Source organism: Leptopilina heterotoma, unplaced genomic scaffold, assembly GCF_015476425.1.
Source record: "Leptopilina heterotoma isolate Lh14 unplaced genomic scaffold, ASM1547642v1 Lhet_206, whole genome shotgun sequence".
NCBI classification, from domain to species: Eukaryota; Metazoa; Arthropoda; class Insecta; order Hymenoptera; family Figitidae; genus Leptopilina; species Leptopilina heterotoma.
In genome coordinates this window covers 363015-385850 of record NW_025110922.1, presented here as the reverse complement: position 1 = coordinate 385850, position 22836 = coordinate 363015, and the positions used below count along the sequence as shown (strand labels likewise).

The window sequence follows — 22836 nt, the reverse complement described above, 5'->3', positions numbered from 1 at the left end:
AAATTGTAGAAAATAATAATTGAATGGAAATGATGAAAATGATTTTTAAGTCAAAGAGTCGAAGACTCGCAGTAATCAATTTCTTCACGTTAGTTAAATGAAACTTTAAATTGTTTGAAACGTTCAAAATTGAATTCTTTACACTTCGACTAAATCGAATTTAAAATTTAATTTGTTTTTTTCATGAAAAAAATTCGAAAAATATAAAGTTTTACTAACTTTTGTCAATTTAAAGAAAACAGAAGTTAAAAATTGAAAATAAGTAAATATTTAAAATTTACATAACTAAAAATTCAAAAACTATTTCTATTTATGTTCATATGTAATTAATCTATAATAAGTTATAAGTAGAAAGGCATTAAAAATGTTATAATAACCTTTATTCAACGGAATTCGTAACAGAACGTGAGGTGGAACGTGAAATGTCGGCGCGGTTGTACAGTCATATTTCACACTTGATATTGAACTATGTTTTAAAATGATATAAAACATTCTTTCTCGTTTGTTTATTATAAATCTTTTCTCTATTACCATCACAATATTTAAAACGTCCAACCCTGCTTATACGTAAATATTTATTTATATATATATAATCTATATCATATCATCTTAGTTCAATATCAAGAATCTCGCTATTCGCCTCTCCTGCAAAGCAGTTTTGCCATTTCGGGTAAATACAGATAATTGCTCAGAGGAACATTACCATCAAAAAGTGTTAGGATTTCAATTTTCACTCATCGATACCCGCATCCACGAACACTATTTATTTATTTATTTTTCTTTTATTTAAAAACACAACGTATTAGAATCTTTTTGCACAAGTCTTCAATTGTCCACCTTCAATTTGTTTCCACTTATATTACTCGATTCGCAAATTTATTTTTTAATCATATTTATACGTGAAAATGTCAGTATCCTAGTGAAGCTTTCTTTAAATTAATGTCCTTTTTTTCTAAAATGAACAAGCTTAAAAAAAAAAGAAACTAGTGATTCTTTTTGAAACTACTGGACGGTGTTTATATTATCTCGAATCATGACGAATTAGAGAAAATAAAACATTTTCTCAAAGTGCTTAATTCTGAGATGGCACTTAAATTTTTCGAAAACTACAAACAAACAAAAATAAATCGAGATTCCACTTTTACTCCACTAGAACACTTTTACATGTGCGTATATATATGTGTATATATTTATATTTTATATATATATATAATATATACAACTCTATGTAGCTTCTCGTTTCAATATCAATAATAGTTAATGTACACTCTTTAAATGTAGATAGTAAATTATAATAAAATAATATAATTAATAAAAATTGGTGACAATAGATCACAATTATAATAAAAAAAAAAGAAATAAATCTAACGATAACAATTTCCATTTTTTCTCCTTCTTTTCTATACAATTGCACAGATATTTACACAGTCAGTAAACACGCTGATGAGTTTAAGTGCCATTGAGCGCGCAAGATATTTTGCAAAAAAAAAATCTTGGGGAATTTTTTTCGTAAATTATATACGAAAAAATTTGGCACATTTCCGATTTTTTTTTTTTTTTTTTTTTTGAACTCTTGGCACAATGCTGGATCTCAATACAGATCTAGAAAGTCAAAAGGCATTTTTTTCTTAAACAATCTAAGATCCTAACATTGTTCTTTTTAAGTCACTGTAACTTAGAAAATTCACTCACATGCACACACACACTGGCATAAAAAAGAAACTAATTTCGAATACTTTTCAAGTCTTTCTTTTTTTTTTTTAAAAAAAGTTTCTTTTTGCATTTTGGTGCATTATTTTTAACATTGATGAAAGTAAAAAATTAAAAGTCCATTTTTTGATTCGACGAACGATGTGAATTAGAAAAAAGGGAGGGAAAGGGTGACGACGAATGGAGGGATGCGACAATCGATGCTTAATGTAATTTATTCCTGCGATTAATCACCGCTCTCTTTTTAAAAACTTTTGACATTCTTTTTTTTTTAATATACTCGAGCTAAGTCTATTGCACTAACGACTCTATACGTTAGAAACACGATTTGTTTTTTTTTTTTTTCTCTAAAAACAGTCACGAGATAGCCTATGGCGAACAGTAGTTAGTAATTTTCCTGCAAATTTGTTTATTTAATTTTAGGGGTTTTTTTGGAATCTAGGTTTACGACAGACATTGGCTTTTTTTTAAATAGTGATGAGAAGACCGACCGACTGTTTTCACGCAGGAGACAGAGAGAGAGAAAGTGATTCAGCGTCAAAATCACTTTTTTATGAATCGAAAAAGGTCGTGCGAAGTAACTCGGTGAAAGTTCGTTAACAAATATTACAAAAATTTGACTCGAGTGCCATGAAGAAGAGTATATAAATTAGATATTATTATAAATTAGAAATCGCTCTCGCCGATTGAGAAAAAACAGATACACAAAAAATGCTTCGATGACGTTTAAGAAGCAAAATTCGGCGGTGGCTCACTGCTTTTTTTTTTTTTGTTTTGTTCTATATAAGTATATTTATATATATTTGCTTTTCGTACAATCTAAGACGACGTTTATTACATGCCACTTGATGTTATTTTTATTTGTCTGCAAAACTCTAAACACTATTAACTATTTGATTTCACACTGTATTTTGTAAATACGGAAATCTTTTTTTTTCTTTATTTTGGGCTGGTAAAATCGATTTCTCAGTCCGAAATTTGGTAGAGACTGGCTCATGTTTTTTTTTTTTTTAATTTAAAATCTTAATACTACTGGAGCCATGATGCTGGAACCCATTGAGGCTCTCTTTCGAGTGAATTAATTTCCGTGAGTAGTTGATTGTACGCTCGATCGGTGTCATTGTTGATGATAATCATGTCGAAGAGATGACCGTATTTGTCCTCCATTTCTCTTGCCTTTTCAATGATATCCTTCAATTCGTCTTCCTTGAAATTTTCGTTATTTTTTATTCGCTTCTGTCGGAGTTTCTCTAAACTTGGAGGCGCAACAAAAACAACGTATGGCTTTAGATCGGAGCTTCTCAGGATTTTCAAACTCTGTGGATGAAGATTTAGAACACAGATTTTCCCTGAGTTGACGACGGAACGTATTGCCTCCACTGAAGTTCCATAGTATGCTTTCTCATATTCGCCGTGTTCGACAAATTTCCTACAAAGAATGTCCGATTCAAATTGTGAACGAGATATAAAATGGTAATCCTGTCCATCGATCTCTGAATCTTTTCTGGGTCGGCTTGTGTCTAATAAAGAGAAAATCAATTTAGAAAATCGTCAAATAAGAAAAAAGTAATTATTGTTAATTGTAAGTAGTTGTTTTGTATAATTATATGGAAATTATAGGAGAATTAAAAACTTACGTGGTATTGCTGCCGCGAATCGCTCACTGTCTTGCATTAATCTCTGTCGAAGTTCGTGTCGACCGATATTTGGAGGACCTATGAGCACAATCGGCCTCTTATGATTCGCTCTTGGATAGTATAAGGCCACTTCTTCATATGTAAGCACCTCTTCGCTATCATAATCTGCGAACAATTTGAAAATAATTCAATTATTCCATTAGATAGAAAATATTCGAGATTTGAATTGTGAACGAGAATTTTCCTGAAGTTAGCGTTGACGCTCAGCGTCAAAAATAATTATTTGAAGTCTTTAGATATGAAAATGTCACTAATTTTACTTCTTCCATTCATTTGTAGAGTTAGAAAAATTTCCCGCAAGTTTTGCACTCGATAATTAAATTTAAAAAACTTGGCAAAAAGTAGCTTTAAAAATAAAAAAAATTGGAATAAAGAAATAGCTATTTGAAGAATTAAATTTCACGACTAAAAAAATTCGTATTAGACAAGATTTACAAAAATTGCAAAAATTTTATTTATTTCTTATTTTTTACAAAATTCAATAATTTTCTAAATTTTCATTTAAAATTCTTTAAAAATACGATTATATTTAAAAATAATTTTTAAAAGTAGAAACAAAAATTCTTTAAAATATATAAACAGAGAGAAACTATATAAATTTATTTCAATTAAATTTGCCAAAATTTCCAAATAATTGGAAATATAATTTAATCTTTTTAAATTATTTACGGGAATTTAACTATCTTCAAAACATTTTACTTACAATTTTTCAAAAGACGAATTTTTTTCATAATTATATTCAAAACTGGAATAACTTTTCTTTAATAAATATTTAAATACTTATTTATTTTTCTGCAGGAATTATTTTAAATAATTACTTCTAATTCTAATCTAATTACTTCTCATTTTAATTAATTAAATCTTTCTGAAACATAACAATTTCTAAAGATTATAATTGTAATTCCTTCAAAATTCTGTAATTTTGTTGTTGAAATTTTTTATTAAAATTATTGAAAACTTTAATCATTTTTTAAAAAATCAATTAAATTAATAAATTTTTTTTAAATAAAAATTTTAATATTATTAGTTTTACAACAATTAAAATTTTCAAAGATTTCAATTTAAAAATCTTTTGAAATTTAATTATTTCTAAAAATTTTTGAATATAACGCTTCCAACATTCAATTTTGCGAAGAATTTTTTATTTATAAAAATAATTAAATTTTTTACAAAGATTTTTATTAAAATTTGTTAAAATAATTAAATTCTTAGGCATAATTTTATTATTTATAAAAATAGTTGAATGTTTGTGAAGAATTTTATTAAAACTCTTTTAAATAATTGATTTTGTTCGAAAAAATTTACGAAAATTGTATTTTAAATAATTGAATTCCTGTGAAAATTTTACTATTTATGAAAATAATTTAATGATTAAGTACAAAGAGTTGTATTAAAATTATATTTAAAATAATTCAATTTTCCTAAAGTATTTTATTATTTATAAAAAATAATTCAATTCCAGCGAAGAATTTTATTATTTATGAGAATAATTGAAATCTTACAATTTTTTCCACGAATTTAATTAAAACTTTATTGAAAATAATTCAATTCTTATAAAAAATGTTATAAACATTTCTTGAAATAATTGAATTTTTTCAAAGAATTTTAATAACATTTTTAAGAATAATTGCATTTCTAATAAATGATTATGCGTTAATTTTTGTTATTTATAAAAATAATTAAATTCTTGCGAAGAATTTTTAAAACATTTTTTTAAATAATTGATTTTCTTCGAAAAATTTTATAGAACTGTATTTTAAATAATTTAATTCCTAGGAAAATTTTATTATTTATAAAAATAGTCGAAAATTTGTGAAGAATTTTATTAAAATTCTTTTAAATAATTGAATTCTTTTGGAAAATTTTATTAAAATAGTAGATATTGAAAATAATTGAATTTCGAAAAATTTTTGAAAATAGTTTAATCGTTTCTAAGAATTTAATTAAAATATGTAATAATTTTTTCATTCGAATTTTCTAAATAAAGAAAAAGTAGCTTTTAGTGCCACTTTTTTTTAATTCCCTAAATAATTAAGAAAGATGAAATTATTGACATTTTTCATCAATAAAAATAACAAAAAACAGTTTTCGAAGCTGAGCGTCAATTCCAAGGGATATAAGCGAAATATAAAATGCTAAAGACAAAAAAAAATCAGAAACATTAATTTTCAAAAGAATGAAATGGAAATTACCGTCAATACTTGTCGTTGCATAAAGAGGATATCCATCGTCATTGAAATTCGAACCAAATTTATTTCGTTTCTTCTTCTTTGGATTTTTTCTCGCACAAAGTAACGTACTGGATTTTTTCGAACCACGTACAGTTGATTTATCGCCAGCAATTGTTTGTTTCATTGATTCACGTCTGGAAAATGAGGAAAATAAATAAATAATTGAATTAATGATAAATAATAATTAATATCAAAATGAGTGAATAAATAAAAATGAAAAATATCAAAAATAAAAATGAAAACTGGTATAAAATGAAAATAAAAACTCACTGATGCTGGAAGGCTTTACTGGGAATTAAACCAGCCAAAGTTTGATCTTCTTCTCCTTCTCGATAAGCTTGCCACCAATTAGGATCCTCTTGAGAAATAACGTTAAGCACGTCGCCTTTTTGAAAACTCACTCCCAATTCTCGACAAGGAATGTAAGGATCTTCCTCGGGATCGTAGTCGAAATGTGCCCGCACATGTTGTGTCTATTCAAGGAAACATCCAATTATACGTACAATTAAAGTCAATTTTCCAAATTTGCAACAAAATACATACTACATTTTTGGTATAAAATGCAATTTTTATTTTTATACTTATAGTATAAAATATAACTGCAGTCAAATCTTTGTAACCATATTTTTGATTCACTTTCCAAGAATTAAATTTTTAAAAATACACAATTAAAAATTTTTTAATTAAATTTTTTAATTTTCCAAATACCGTATTTAATTTTCCGAATATAATGAATATAATTTTTTTAAAAACAATTGTTTTTAAAAGCGTCAAAATGAAAAAATGATTTTTTTTTCAAATTAAATTCATCTCTAATTCTTCTGTGTGTAACATTAAGAAATTAATTGTTACTTAAAAAGCAATTGCTTAAAAATAACATAAATTTGAAACAAAAATAAAATAAATCATCGCTTTTTTTGTATTTGGTTTTTAAAAAAATTACCGACTTGAAAACCCCATTAAGAATTAATAATACTCGAATGAAATTGTTAATAGATTTGAAATTAATGTTTAGTTTCACGCAGTAATTAATAATTGATTTATTAACACTTTGCACTGATATATTAATGGCAAATTGATTATAATATGATATTGAATGTAAAGTGAAATATTAAATAATTGATTGGATTAGATTGTCGAAAGTTTCGAAAATTAATTGCACTAATTGATTTACCTGTTGATTATCTTCTCGTTTATTATTATTCGAATTCGAATTTATTGTAGGAGCAGGAAATATTAGGAACGTCAGACTTCCTTGCATTCCAGCTAAAATGTCACAGACTTCATTCACACTCTTTCCTCGCATTTCGACGCCATTCACTTCTAGCACCTCGTCACCTTCATGTAACAATCCCGATTTATCGGCAGCTCCTCCTCGCACCACACGACCTGTAATCCGAAAGAAATATTTCGTCACTCATCATTGAATCCTTTATTCGTGAATGTTGAAAATTATGAAAATTAGAATTTAAATTAATAAAATTAAAAAAGTTGATGAAGTTTACAAATTTTGTGATCTATGATTAAAACAAAAATTTATACTTTTCACAGGAAAAGGAATAAACTTTTTTGTTAACAAATTTTTTTTAGTTTTATTCTTTACAAATTTTATGATTAATAATTAATAAAAAATTATACTTTTTAGTTTTTACAAATAAGACAATAAACTTTTTTCTTGACAATTTTTTTTGTTTTATTTTTCACAAATCTTAAGATCAAGGATTTAAATAAAGTTTTACTTTTCACAGAAAAAGGAATAACATTTTTTGTTTACAAATTTTCTTTTCGAAATTTCATAAAGATTTTGAACATTCAAATGAACGAAAGTTCTTTCTTTTTAAATATATTTTTTTAAAATACTACTTTAAATTGGAAAACAATAGAAATTCGAAATTTTTTTACTCCAGATTTAAGTTTTTTAATATACAAAATATTTTTTTACAAAATACAGGGATCACAGTTCATTTTTCCCTTAAATAGGTGAAAAAGTAAATTATTTTCTAAAAAGAAGTGACTAGAAGGTGTCAAAAAAAATTATTATTATTTTAATTATAAATTCAATTCACATTTTAATTCGAATTTTTTTTTATTTTCAAAAATATTATCAAAATTTTTCAAATTTAATTGTTTCAATAAATTTTGATAAAATCCTTTCTAGGAATTCAAATATTTTCAAGAATTTTAATAACATTCTTGGCAAGAATTCAATTATCTTTGATAGAATTTTAATAAAATTTCTCGATAAGATATAATTATTTTTTAAAAATTTTAATATAATTCTTCGAAAAAATTCATATCCGAAAATTTTGATAAAATTCTTCGTAAGAACTAAATTATTTTCAATATAATTTTAATTAAATTCTTTAACAAATTTTAATTATTTTTAAGAATTTTAATATATAATTCTTCGCAGAAATTTAATTATTTTAAACAATTACAATATGAAAATTATTGTCAAGAATTCTATTATTTTTATAAATTCTCATAAATACTTTTTCTGAGAATTGAATTATTTTCAAAAATTTTAATTCAATTCTTTATAAGAATTTAATTATATTGAAAATTTAAAACAATTTTCGTAACTTTCATTATTTGAAATCTGAAATAATGTAATTTTTTCTTAGAATTTTATTAGAAATTTTGAAAACAAATAAATTCTTTCTCTTTTTAATTAAAATTTTTTTAATAATTGAATTCTTTTAAGATTAAAATTATATTTGAAACTAATTGAATTTTTGCGAAGATTCATGTTATTTATAAACGTAATTGAATTTGTGTGAAAAATAGCATTAAAATGTTTTCATAAGAAAAGAAAATTGAATTCTTGGGAAGAATTTTATTAATATTTATAAAAATAATTGAATTTTGCAAAGAATTTTAATAAAATGCCTCAAAAATAATTGAATTTTCAGGAATAATTCTGTTATTTATCTTTAATAATTGAATTCTTTCGAAGAATTATTTATATAAATAATTGAATTCTTGGGAAGAATTTTATTAAAATCAAAAAGAATAATTGAATTATTTCAAAAAAATTTAATTACCTAAAATTGTATTTAAAATAATTGAAATTCTGCAATGAATTTTATTATTTATGAAAATAATTGAACTATTGCGAAAAATGTTATTAAAATGTTTGAAAAGAATTGAATTTCAGTGAATAATTTTGTTATGTTTAAAAAGAAATATTTGTATTCTTACAATGAATTTTTTTTTTTTTTTTTTTAATAATTGAATTACTGTGGAAAATAATTAAATAGTTGCTAGGAATTTTTCATTAAAATTTTCAAAAATAATTGAATTCCTAAAAAAAATTTTTTATTTATAAAAATAATTCAATTTCAGTGAAAAATTTTGTTATATTTAAAAAAAATAATTGAATTCTTACAATGAATTATATTTATTTTTTTTAATATCTAATTGAATTACTGTGGAAAATCTTATTTTTTGTAAAAGTAATTGAATTTGTCAAGAATTTTATCTTTTTATCCAAATTTTTGAAAATAATTGTATTTTTTTGAATCATTTTACGAAAATGTTTTAATAATAATTGAATTCCTTCGATTTTACTTATTTTGAAAAATATCCTTGTTTAAATTGAATTTCCTTTTTAAAAATTAAAATCCCCTTTTTTACCTATTACAATGAATTTTAATTCAAAACACTTTTGTTTAATTAATTGATCAAAGTTAAAAATTTATATTGTTTAAAATTTGGATAAATTGAAATTTAGAATTCACAATATTCTCGAAAAAAGCTTTTTCAGACAAAAGTTTATTAAAGTTTTGCAACGAAATGCAATGGAACTAAATTGCAACGAAATTTAATCCAACAAACTAATTTCATTAAACAACTAATTCTCTTGATGATGGCTTTAAAATCCAAATAATCGCATTGATTGCAACTGAATAAATAATAATATTATTTTTAAAATTCTTTGAAATCGTTGATCAGAAACGTTATAGATTTCATCAATCATGAACGTTAATAAAATGGATAAAATGTAATTTAAAAAAAAGATTGTTGTATCGATTTATAATTTAATCGAATAACTGAAATGTGTCACTGTCAATTCAGCAATATTCAATTATATTTTTATCAATACGATTATTTAAATATTAACTCGGCCATCAAGTGAAATAAATTGTTTAACGAAACCAGTTCTCGTTGGTTAAAACGGTATTAAATAAAATAATAATAAATTCCGGCAGTAAATTTTAATATCGCGAGAAGATTATTATTTTCACATAAATCTTTGATCCGTGAAATAATTGACTAGGTTTTCTAAAAAGAAGAAAAATGAAGAAAATGAAGAAAACGAAGAAAAGGAGGGGAAAAAAAGTACTTTTCTCAATATAAATTCTTTTTCAAGTTCCATTGCAGTTGGTTAACCACAACTTACCAATAATGACAGCTTCTCCTTCGTTCCTTACGGTAGCCCCTAGAGGTTCGTTGGTTTTTTCTATTCTAATGATCTTGATATTGTCAGCTACACGGGAACTTAACGACGGACTAGGTGGACCGCTCGGTGAGGAGGAACTATGTTTTGCCTGGAAGCCATCCACACAGGAGATAATCGAGTCGTGAGCCAACAGAAGACCTTCCATTTCATAACTAGTTAGTAAGGCTGTTAGTTCCTCAGCGGCAGCTATCGTTTCCCCCGCTGTTGCGGCTTTTGCAGCCATTGATGATTGCCATTGCTCCAGGACCTCGACACACTGTAAAATGACAATTAAACCGTCAACAAGAAGCAATGACTCTTTCGTAAATGACCTTGAATTCCTCATTAAATCGCGGAATTTCTCTCTTTCTTTCTCTCTGTCACTCATGAATAGCAATCGTGGGCGTTGCCTACGCATATTATTTTTTTATTTGTGGAAAATTCATAAACTTTAAAATCTATTGTTATTTTCTGTCTCTCTGTGAACCTACAGACTTTCGGAGGGGTTTTGTTTGAAAAATTTATCTTACACTTTATGAAGAAATTTTTTTCCGAGAAACATTTTTTAGAAATGTCATTAAAATTTTGAACGTTCAAATTAAATGACTATTTTTACTTCTTTTAATTTGACTTTTTCTATTTTCCTAATGTTTATTTCTTTTTTCTTTTTATTTGATAATAATTTGTGTACATTTCTTTATTTATTCAAAATTAAGTTGAAAAATAAGTTTAATGTTTGTTTCTATCTAAATATTTTGAAAAATACTGAAATAAAATTAAAAATAATATTAACATTTATTAGAAAGTAGAAACGAATTAAATTTCTAAACTAAAAAAAAAAATTTCTAACAAAAATCAAATTTTAATGAAGTAGAAAAAAATCGTCGTTCATTTGAACGTTCGAATCTTTAGGATCATCAATTCATCAAAATCTTGTCTTTTTTATAATTAACCCTTTGAGGACCAAATTTTTTCTTAAAAAATCGCGATTTTTGATTTTTAAGCAAACTTTTCAGGGACAGTTATTGAAGTTTTTTATTTGAAGACCAGTGTCTGTCATACGAAATTTTTCAGACTATGTGAAAATTATTGTTTCAATATTCAGTTTTGAAAATGAGGAAATTTATGCACGAGTTAATAAAAAAATGTTCATGTTGCCTGAAAGCAACACTGGTCCTCAAAGGGTTAAAGAATTCATACAGAAATGTTTCATTTACAGTATTTTTTATCTCAATCTTGTAATTTTTAAAAAGATTGTTAGACAAAAAAGTATTTCGTTTACTTGAACGTACAAAATTTTAGGAAAATTTTCAGAAGAGAGACTTTTGATTTTTTCTTCAAACAGAAAATTTTTTTCGGTGATTCTGACAATTCTATGGATTGGAAAATTTTATAAAGTAGGAATTTTGTTGAACACAGGACTCAAAGTTCCCTTTTTTTCTCTTTTACCCCTTTTTATTCCCTTAAATTTACTAAATTTTATTTTAAAAAAATTTTCTTTAAGAATAGTGTAAGTTATCCAGGAAATAACAATTTTTAATAATAAATTTTTAAAAAATAATAAATTTTTTTAAGAATTTTAATAAAAAATGTTGAAAATTCACGATTTTTCAAGAATTTTAATCAAAAATTTTTTAAATTCTCGATGTTTCGAAAATTTTAATAATAAAATTTAATAAATAAAAGAAAATTTTTGTTAAAAGACAATTCAGTAAATTCTTTACAAAGAAAATTTGAACTATTTGGAATTTTTGCGACAATATTTACTATTTTCCGAATAGATTTTTCTACATACTTCCGAAATAAATTTTTTCAGTCAGTTAAATAAATTTTATTAATTCCTTAAAAAACAAATTCACGTGAAAATCTCAAAAAATTATACTAAAAAAATGTCTACAATTGAATTGAGAAAAATGTTTCAAATTTAAAAACAACAGAAGAGATTTTTAAGAAGTTTAAAATTTATTTTCTATTTTTTTAAATTTGCTTCATTTAAATCGTTATAATTCTGATTTCTCTAAATTATTCGAATTCAAACAAAAGCTTTTAATTCTACACAGCAAAAAGTTTCATGAAAATTCTTTGTTTATAATAAAATAGAAAAAGTTGTGACTTAAAGAAATTTTGAAGACAGAATTCATAAAAATGTACCAAAAAAAAATTCGAATTTTTTTCGAATTCAGAAATAAATTTTGAAAAATATTCAAAAAATAAATTTTTTAAAATTGTTTTAATTTATAATGAACGATAAATTTCACTATTTACAATGAATTCAAGTCCCTAAAGTTCTGAACGTTCAAATGAGTGAAATTTATTTATTTCTTCATCAAATTCAAATTTTATTTGCAATAATATTGAGCCGAATATTAAAAAAATAATTCTGAATATTTAATTTTGTTTTTGCTTTTTATAAGTCTTTTATACAAAATTTGTTTTATGTTCCAAAAAACTTGAAAAAAAGAAAAAATTTCCAGAAAAAAAATTTGACTCTAAAATGTTTATCTGAAGTCCTCAGCGTTGATCAATGAAAAAAAATTTCCAATAAGTATATTATTTAAAAATAACGCAATAATTTTGCCATAAAAATGTATAAAAAGGGAATATTTTTGTATTTTAACAACAATTAAAAGAAAATAATAGTTTTTTAGTTTAAAAGTTTTTAAGTTTATAAAAGAAATATTCGAATACAATAAACAAATTTTTTTTTGTTCATCAACGTGGTGAATTTTAAGTTCGTAAATATTTTGCACTAAAAAAATCTAAATAAGTTGCAATTAATATCAGAAAAATTTGCCATTTTAATGAAATAAGTGTAAGAGAACGGATTTTTTAAAAATAATCGAAAAAGGTCGATAAACTCCTGCAATTTGAGACTTACAACAATTTTCTTTGGAAATAGAAAAATTTACTCTGAAAATAGTTAAAATTGTCAGAAATAAGCAGAAATTCCCAACAGTTTAAATTATACTATGAAAATAGTATAAGTTACTTTATTTCTCTTTTTCGTGTTAAAATTCAAATAAGAAAAAATTCTTTCCTTGGAAATTCTATATGCAAAGAAGAATGTAGAGAAGCAAAAGATCGAAAAAAAAGTATTAAAAATTCGATTAAATTAAAAAAATGTCAATTAATTTATTGTCATTTCTTTTTAATTTAATCGCAAGTTAAAATTCGAGTTATTTCCATACATTTCCAAAATTTACGAACCATTTTCCAAAAATTCAAGAACTTTCAAGATAAATAGAAAAATAGCTTCTAATTTGAAAATTGTCAGAAATGAGCAGAAGAAATCATCGAAATCTTTATATTCTCTGTTCCAGAAAAATTCCACCGCCTCAGTCAAAGGGGATTGTAATCATAAAGAATATTAAACTCACATCTCGAGCGAGAGTTGACGCATCCTCCGAATAATGTTTGAGAACTTTGCCAGATCTCAATCGACTCTTCAAGGCGTGATGAGTCGACAAAGCGGTTGCAAATCGCCTTTGAACCAAAAGCGTTCGAACTGCTTCCAATTCAGCCTCGACACCTGGTCCCGATATTCCCAAAGCCCCGGATATACTTCGCAGTTGAAGTTGCAGCCTCTCGAGGGATGCAACCACCTCTCCGTAAGCTGAAACAATTTCTCATTTACATTAGACATTTATATTTCAAAAAAAGAGAACAAAAAATAGAAAAAAAGACTTACTATAGAAAAAAGTAAGTTTTCTCTAAAAAATGGAATTCAAAAAATCTCTCGAGTACCAAAAAAAAAAGGATGCGAACTGCCCTCGAGGATTTTCAAGTAAATGGGTTAATTTAAATTCTAAGAACTCACTGAGTGGTCTCGGGGGTTCCTCGACTTCTTGAGTGACATGACTTGGAGTGATGGGAGTTCGTCCGACGGTAGTCACCTCATCTTGAGCATAGGCAAGATTTTCTTGCCCGGAGAGACTCGTCGCGTGACTTTCCAAGGCCTGAAGCTTCTTCGAGTCACGGAGTGAACGATTGATGTATTCCTGTCTCTGCTCCTCATCTTTTCGCCTCTGCAGTTGCTCCTGAAAAATATTTTTTCACTTTAGACAACGACATTTTTTTTATCAATTTCTCTTATTTTCTATTATTTTTTCACTCTCGTAATTTTTTTTTAACTTAAAGAATATTTTGATTCACTCTAAAAATTAGATACTCAAAAAAATGTTCGATCGAGATATCTTCATGTTTTTTAATAATTGAAGACGATCGTGTGATAAAATCATTATTTTATACATTATTTTATACATTTGCTATAAAAGTAGCAAAAAGTAGCTTTTAAACTAAAAAAAAGTAGTAAAATAGTAGCTATCGAAAAATTAAACTTGACGACCAAAAAAACTCGTTTTAGACACTTGACAGAACTGACAAAAATTCCATTCCATATTTTTTCTTTTTCCTGACTTTTTCCTAATTTTCATCAAAAATATTTACTTTTTTTTAGACTGTTAATAAATTGAATTCCTGCAACGAATTTTATTATTCATGAAAGAATTGAAATATTAATAAAAATAATTTTATTCTTGCGAAGAATTTTATAACAATTTTTAAATAATTGATTTCTTTCGACTAATTTCATGCAAATTCTAATTTTTAAATAATTGAATTCCTGAGAAATTTTTATTATGCGCGAAAAAAATTGATTTCTTACGAATATTTTTCCAAACAATTTTTTAAATAATTCAGGGCTCGAAGTACGTCCGTAAATCCTGAAAAAGACCGTAACTTTGCATCAAGTCCGTAAAAGTCCGTTTTTTTGAAAAAAGGTCCGCAATTTCATTAAAAAAGGATGAAAAGTTCATAAATTGTACGATATAATTTTGAGAATTTTAGAGAAATTACAAATGATTGCAGAAATTCAATTATTTTTAAAAGTAATAAAATTCTTCGCAAAAATTCAATTACGTTCAAAAAATTTTTTTAAATTCTCGTCAAAATTTCAATTATCATTAGAAATATTAAAATTCTTCTCCGAAATTCAATTATTTTCAAAAAATTTAAAAAACATTGTCAACATTTCAATTATCTTTATAAATAATAGCAAAATTCTTCGACAAAATTCAATTATTTTCAAAAACTTTAATAAAATTCATTAAAAAATTTCAATTATTTTCATAATTAACAATATTTATCACACGAATTCAATTATTTTCTAAAGTAATAAAATTCAATTATTTTAAAAAATTTTAATAAAATCCATTGCAAAATTTCAATTATCTTCAAAAGTAACAATATTCTTCGCAAAAATTAAATATTGTTCAATATCTACTATTTTCATAAAATTTACCAAAAGAATTTAATTATTTAAAAAAAAATTTAATAAAATTCAACAAAAACTTTTAATTATTTTCAAAAAATAATAAAAATTTCACAAGAATTTCATTAGTAACAAATTTTTTTTATAAATTTCTTTGCAATCATTCAACTATTTTTATAAATAATAAAATTCTTTTTTAGGAATTCAATTATTTTCAATAGAATTTTAATCGAATTCATCGAAAAAATTCTTAAAAATTTCATTAAAATTCGTCCAAAGAATTTAATTATTTTAAAATTTGTTGATAAAATTTTTAATAGGAATTGAATTCCAAGAAACATTCAATTATTCAATAAATTATTTATTTTTGTATTTAAATAATTGAATTCTGATAGAATTTTCTCATAAAAATTGATTTAAAAATTGATTTCAGTTAAAATCTTTGATTATAATAATTGAATTCTTTTTGAAGAATTTCATTAAAATTTTAAAAATAATTGAATTTTATTGAGACATTTTTTAAAAATTGTCTTAAAAATAATTGAATTTGTACCAAAAAAAGTTTTATCAAATCTTTTTAAAATGTTTGAATTTCTGCTAAAATTCTCATATTTTTGAAAATAATTGAATTACTGTTAATTTTTTACAAGAATTTAATTATTTTTGAAAATTTTAATAAAATTCTTCGCAAGAATTCAACTATTTTCATAAATAATAAAATTCAATGCAGAATTAAAATTATTTTATTTATTTTTAATACAATTTTAATCGAATTTCTCGAAAAATGTAATTATTCTTAAAAATTTTATTAAAATTCGTCGATAGAATTCAATTATTTGAAAATTTTTTTGTTAACGATTTTTTATGGAAATTGAATTTTAAGAAACGTTCAATTATTCAATAAATTATTTATTTGCATTTTATTTGTATTTAAAATTTTAAATAATTAAATTCTAGTAGAATTTTCTAATAAAAATTAATTTTCATTTCATAAAAATGAATTTCAGTTAAAATTTTAGATAATAATTGAATATTAAATGCAATAGAGCGTGAATTTTAAAAAATAATTGAGTTTTGTAATTAATTTTTTTGAAAAAGTTTAATTGAGTTTTTTTTTAATATTATTTTTAGTTTCTATTCTCTAATATTTATTTAATTAAAGAATTTACGAATAATTGAAATTTCGTAAAATTGAATATTGCGTAAAGAAATGAATTTGAAAATTGTCAAAGAATTTTTTCGAAAATTATTAAAAATAATCGATATAAAGAAGAATTTTAGGTAAAAATCTTTAAAAATATTAATTGAATTGATAATGATTTTAATTATTACTTTAATTATACTTTCACTGCTTCGAGCCATGATAATTGAATTTCGATATCTTTATGCTTTATAATAATATTTTCACAATTTATTGAATAATTTTACAAAATAAATTAAATGAATGTAGTAGAAAATTTTTTTTGAGTTTAATAATTTGCAGAGTGAATCAGAATAATCTTTAGTATCAGAGAAAATGTGAAAATTTTCGTCTGGAAATCAGGGAAAAAGAAAATAAAATTTTTCCGTCAACCCCGATAAATTATAATCTAATTTACAATGAATTAAACTTTAACACGATTTTAAACAGTTAAATTGTTTGAAATGAGTAGTTTTGAAGTTTGAATCTTTGCTAATTGAAATTTTGGGGAAGAGAAATTTTCAAGTTTACTCAAGTACTTGTAAGTTATTGATGAGTAAAAGCACTTTATAATAGCTTCTCGTTGTTCGGTATTAGTTTCGGGAATGGATATTTAATTTCGAAAAGGTTGCACATCGTGTATATCCCCCTATAATGTATTCTATACTGATTATAACATCAATAACACCTTCTTGTAACTGTATATTTGAGACGTGTAATTTCATATCCCCCATGAGACTCTTAAAATTCCAAACTGCATACAACTTAAGCTAGATTATCCGAGCAGAGGTTTCCTGAAAGATAAACATTCCCCATAGACAACATCCGTCTAACTAGTTTGACTGCATCCTTTTTCTCATGCTCCCATAATATTATTGATTTTGTTTTCCCAAGCCTTGTTTTCTATTTTTCTGTTTTTTTTTGCTAATTTCTACTTTGTAGCAAATTATTTATCAGGTTTTCAGTATTTTTTAATCAAAACACTATTCTCTTTATAATCAAATTTTTTAACACGATTCAATTATTTTCAAAAAATATTCGAAATTCATTTTCAATATCTAGTATTTTCATCAAATTTCTAAAAAGAATTCAATTATTTAAAAAAAAAAATTTATTCAATTATTTAAAATAGAATTTGCAAAAAATTAGTCGAAAGAAAACAATTATTATTGAAATTTTTTTTAAATTCTTGGCAAGAATTAAATTGATAAAATTCAATTATTTTCATAAATAATAAAATTTCCGCCAGGATTCAATTAATTTAGAATCAGATTTTGAAAAAAAATCGAAAACAAATTTTAATAAAAAATAAAATTATATTAAAAGTTTTAAAAATAATTAAATTCTTGAGAAAAATTTTATTAAATTTTTTGAAAATAATGGAATTTTTGTAGAGAATTGTATTATTTCTGAAGATAACTAAATCCTTTCTTTAAAAAATGTTATTAAAATTTTTTGATAAAAACTCAATATTCTTTCTAAGAATTATGTTATTTATGAGGATAATTGAATTTTTGCCAAGAATGTTATTAAAATTTTTTGTTAATAATTGAATTCCTGGTTTTTTGCGAAGAATTTTGTTATTTATGAAAATAATTGAATTTTTGTAAAGAGAATTCAATTCTTGGGAAGAATTTTATTAAAATTTTCGAAAATAATTGAATTTTTGTGAAGAATTGTATTTTTTCTTACCATAATTAATTAATTATTCTTTCCTTAAATATTATTAAAATTTTTTGATAAAAACTCAATTCTTTCTAAGAATTTTGTTATTTATGAGGATAATTAAATTTTTGTGAAGAGAATTCAATTCTTGGGAAGAATTTTATTAAATTTTTTTGAAAATAATTGAATTTTTGTGAAGAATTGTATTATTTCTTAAGATAATTGAATTCTTGCCTTAAATGATATTTAATTTTTTTTGATAAAAATTGAATTCATTGCCAAAATTTTTTTTAAACTTTTAAAAATAATTGAATTTTTGCCAAGAATGTTATTAAATTTTTTTGATAATAATCGAATTCCTGGTTTTTTGCGAAGAATTTTGTTATTTATGAAAATAATTGAATTTTGGTGAAAAGAATTCAATTCTTGGGAAGAATTTTATTAAATTTTTTTGAAAATAATTGAATTTTTGTGAAGAATTGTATTATTTCTAAAGGTAATTAAATTCTTTCTTTAAATGTTATTAAGAATTTTTGATAAAAACTCAATTCTTTCTAAGAATTTTGTTATTTATGAGGATAATTCAATTTTTGCCAAGAATGTTATTAAAATTTTTTGATAAAAATTAATTTTTTGATAAAAATTAATTTTTTGATAAAAATTAATTTTTTGGTTTTTTGCGAAGAATTTTGTTATTTATGAAAATAATTGAATTTTTTTGAAGAGAATTCAATTCTTGGGAAGAATTTTATTACAATTTTTGAAAATAATTGAATTCTTGCCAAGAATGTTACTAAAATTTTTTGATAATAATTGAATTTCTTCGAATAATTTTATTATTTATGAAGATATGTAATTGAATTCTTGCCAAGAATAATATTAAAATTTTTTTGATAATTATTAATTTCCTGGTTTTCTGCGAAGAATATTGTTACAGTCGGGTCCCCATACTGTTACATTTTCAGAAATTTCCCACTTCTCCAGACTCAGCTCTGTTATGTGCTCAAATTATGCTTACTGCGCACCTTTCAGGAACGTAAATATATACACCTCAAGTTTGGCCTAGAAGTATATGCACCCTTTTCCTTTGTCTTAAGAATACGGCCCTGAAAATTAGTGACGTAACGTGACGTCACCTAACACTTCTGAATTTGGAGGTTATGCAAAAACATAACACTACTGAGGACATAACAGTTTGGAATCTAACAGTATGGGGACCCGACTGTATTTATGAAAATAAGTGAATTGATTGAAGAATTGTATTATTTCTTAAGATAATTGAATTCTTGCCTTAAATGTTATTTAATTTTTTTTTGATAAAAATTGAATTCATGCCAAGAATTTTTTTTAAACTTTTAAAAATAATTGAATTTTTGCCAAGAATGTTATTAAAATTTTTTTTTATAATAATCGAATTCCTGGTTTTTTGCGAAGAATTTTGTTTTTTGTGAAAATAATTGAATTTTTATGAAGGGAATTGAACTCTTGGGAAGAATATTTTATTAAAATTTTCGAAAATAATTGAATTCTTGCCAAGAATTTTACTACAATTTTTTGATAATAATTGAATTCCTTCTAATGATTTTGTTATTTATGAAGGTAATTGAATTCATGGGAAGAATTTTATTAAAATTTTTAAGAATAATTGAATTTCTTGAAGAATTGTAATATTTTTGAAGATAATTGAATTTTTGCCTTAAATGTCATTATAAATTTTTTTGATAACAATATAATTCTTTCCAAGAATTTGTTTTAAACTTTTAAAAATAATTGAATTTTTGCGACGAATTTTATTATTTATAAAAATAATTTAATTTTGCTGAAGATTAAAGCTTTTTGAGAATAATTGAATTCCTGGTTTTCCGTGAAGAATTTTTTTATTTATGAAAATAATTCAATTTTATTAATATTTTTGAAAATAATAAATATTAATACTAGAAATGAAAAACAGTATAAAAAGTGTCATAAAATGTTCCCAATAGTTACGAATAGTCGCAAATTAAAATTTTTCATTACAATAAGTAATTTATGAAAATATTTTTAATAAAAAGAGATTTAAAACTGTTCATACTTATTTAAAAATCTTTCAACAGAGAAATTTTCCTTTTTGTCATTTTATTAACACAAAAAAATGAAGAGAAAAAAATACGTTGAAAAACGTCCCTTGTGTAATTCTCTTTTTTAGATTTTATTAAAGCAAAGAGTTTTTAGAGAATGAGTTGTTTTTTATCGTATTTTCTTTTTTAAACATCTTGTTTAGCAAGCCTAGAACAATGTGGTTCTTAGCTGTAGACTGATTTTATCTTGCCACCCTTGTTCCACTCGAGAAAACCGAGAACGTTCATCTGAGAAACCCTACGTACATTAAGGTGACCATGGGGCTTCACAGTAAAGTATATTTTTACCTTTAGAAAATTACACTCAAAACTAGTAGTTCAATTGTAAAATAACGAAAGAGAAAGAGAAGCATTTAATTCCAGTTTCATTTATCAGGTAACGCGAGAATCAATCTCAATTATACATTATATACTGTGACTTTTAATCTATCACCAGATGTAGTGTTAAATTACTTTTATCTTAAAGTGGGCGTACATTTTCGATATTTATAAATTTAATCGAAAAAATTTCCATCTGATTTTTCTTTCATTTTTAATGTCTTTAAATTTTCGAGTGGAAATGAAAAACAATATTTTTTACTTCTTTCAATTTTAAGTTTATCACAAAAAATTGTTTTATATTTTCACTTGTAGTTTTTCTTAAAATTTCTCTTTTTCACTTTCACTCAAAATATTTTCAATTTCACTCAAAAATTCTCAATGGGACTCAAAAGATTTGCAATTTCACTCCAATATTAAAAATTTTTCAAGTTTTTCTTTGAAATTATCTTGAAAATAATTTGAGTCAAAGTAAATATTTTTTTAATGAAAGGGGGAACTTTTTTCAAGTGAAACTGAATTTTATTAAGGGAAGTAAAAATTCTTTTACTGAAAATGAAAATTTATTTAATGAAAATGAGAATTTTTTTAATGAATGTGAAAGTTTTTTTTAGTGAATGTCATAATTTTTTGAGTGAAAGTAAAAATTTTTTAGGGAAAATGAAATTTTTTCCGTGAAATTGAACTATTTTCATACAAATTTTAATACAAAATCTCATATTTTTTTATTTCTAACAATAATTAAAATGTGAAATTAAATTTATTTTAAATAATTTAATTCTTGAAGAACATTCATAGAATTTTTGTTTATAATTAAATTATTTAGCGAATAATTTTACTTAAAAATTCCCAAAATTCATTGAATATTAGAAATGTTGCCTTTATAATTTTTATAAATAATTTTCATTCAAAAGGTGTTAAATTGAATTTTTTTAACATTTCAATTAAATAATTTTTGTAAAAAATTCTCAAACTTCAATTAAAATTTTTTAAATAAACCTTCTTAATTAATTAATTACTGAAGTTTATTTAAGAAACACAAGTAAAATTGATCCTATCACTCCGTCGTTTTTAATAATAAAATTTAATATTAATAAAATTAATTAAAAGTTAGAACAAAAGGATCCTTTTCTTTGTTTATAAATCTTCTTAAATTAAAAACAAAATTTTTAAATAATTTCAGATAAAAAAAACTAATTTTTTTCTTATAGAAAACAAAAGAAATCTTTTCTATTGAGACTTTTTTCAATATATTCATAAAAATATTTTATAAAATTATAATTAAAAAAAAGAAACAAAAGAATTGGTTTAATTTTTTAATAACATTAGAAAAAAATTTCTTGTTTTCTTAAAACTATAACAATAAAATAATTAGCATATGTTAATGATCTCAATCTTATTGTAAAGATAATTTCATACACGCAATAAAAAATTTTTTTTACATTTCTTTTAAAGTTCTGAAAGTTGCAAATGAAGGAAATTTATTTATTTCTTCTTCGCGATCAAACTTTATTAAATAATATTGCGTCACCTATATTGAAAAATAAATAATGAATTTTTTCAAAATGTTTAATTAACTTTTTTTTGTATCTTATTGCAGTCAATAATTTTTAAAAATATTTACATTCGAAAAATTATTTCGTTCTTCTGAACGTTCGAAATTTGCATCATATATTTTTAATTATTCTTTTTTGAATCAAGATTCACGCATGTTTTTCAGAACTAACAATTTCCTTCGTTTTGGAAAATTTTTTACATTAATAAAAAATCAGATATTTTGCATGTAAAATGAAGAAAAATTAAAAATTCGACAATAAGTCAAATGCTAATTATTTTAGACATAATATTTAAATTTTGAGGAAAATTGAAAGTAAAAAACATTTTTTTTTTAAATTTAAATCAAATAAAAAAAACAATAGTAAAGTTCACAACGTTTAGCATCAATAAATTAGGAGAAAACATATTTTCCTAAGCAAATATAATTTTTCGCTTAAAAAAAATTTGTTGCGAATTTTTATTTCAATAAAAATTATTTTAAAAAGAAAAATTTTATTGCTTTTCGCGTGGAAAATATTCTTTTCCATTGATCGTTGATTATAAACGTTTAAAAAAACTATTCACCAACCAAATCTGTAGTAAAAAATAAATAAATAAAAAATACCAAAAATAATGGAAAATTTGAAAGAAATGAAATTATTATTATTTTTT

The 22836-nt window shown here is 23.4% G+C and overlaps 1 protein-coding gene across 6 annotated transcripts in view; it reads right to left on the bottom strand.

Moving 5' to 3' along the window:
* Positions 1–363: 363 nt before the first annotated feature.
* Positions 364–22836, bottom strand: part of LOC122501155 (protein PALS1) — a 207994-nt gene continuing 185521 nt past the window's right edge. For all 6 annotated transcript variants that reach the window (XM_043610433.1, XM_043610435.1, XM_043610434.1 and 3 more), the window contains 8 exons: positions 13897–14116; positions 13457–13692; positions 10041–10356; positions 6813–7027; positions 5909–6111; positions 5600–5772; positions 3348–3512; positions 364–3230 (listed from right to left, as the gene is read on the bottom strand). In XM_043610433.1, coding sequence (XP_043466368.1) covers positions 2740–3230; positions 3348–3512; positions 5600–5772; positions 5909–6111; positions 6813–7027; positions 10041–10356; positions 13457–13692; positions 13897–14116 — 2019 coding nt within the window. In that variant the 3' untranslated portion in view covers positions 364–2739. The remainder of the gene's footprint in view (positions 3231–3347; positions 3513–5599; positions 5773–5908; positions 6112–6812; positions 7028–10040; positions 10357–13456; positions 13693–13896; positions 14117–22836) is intronic.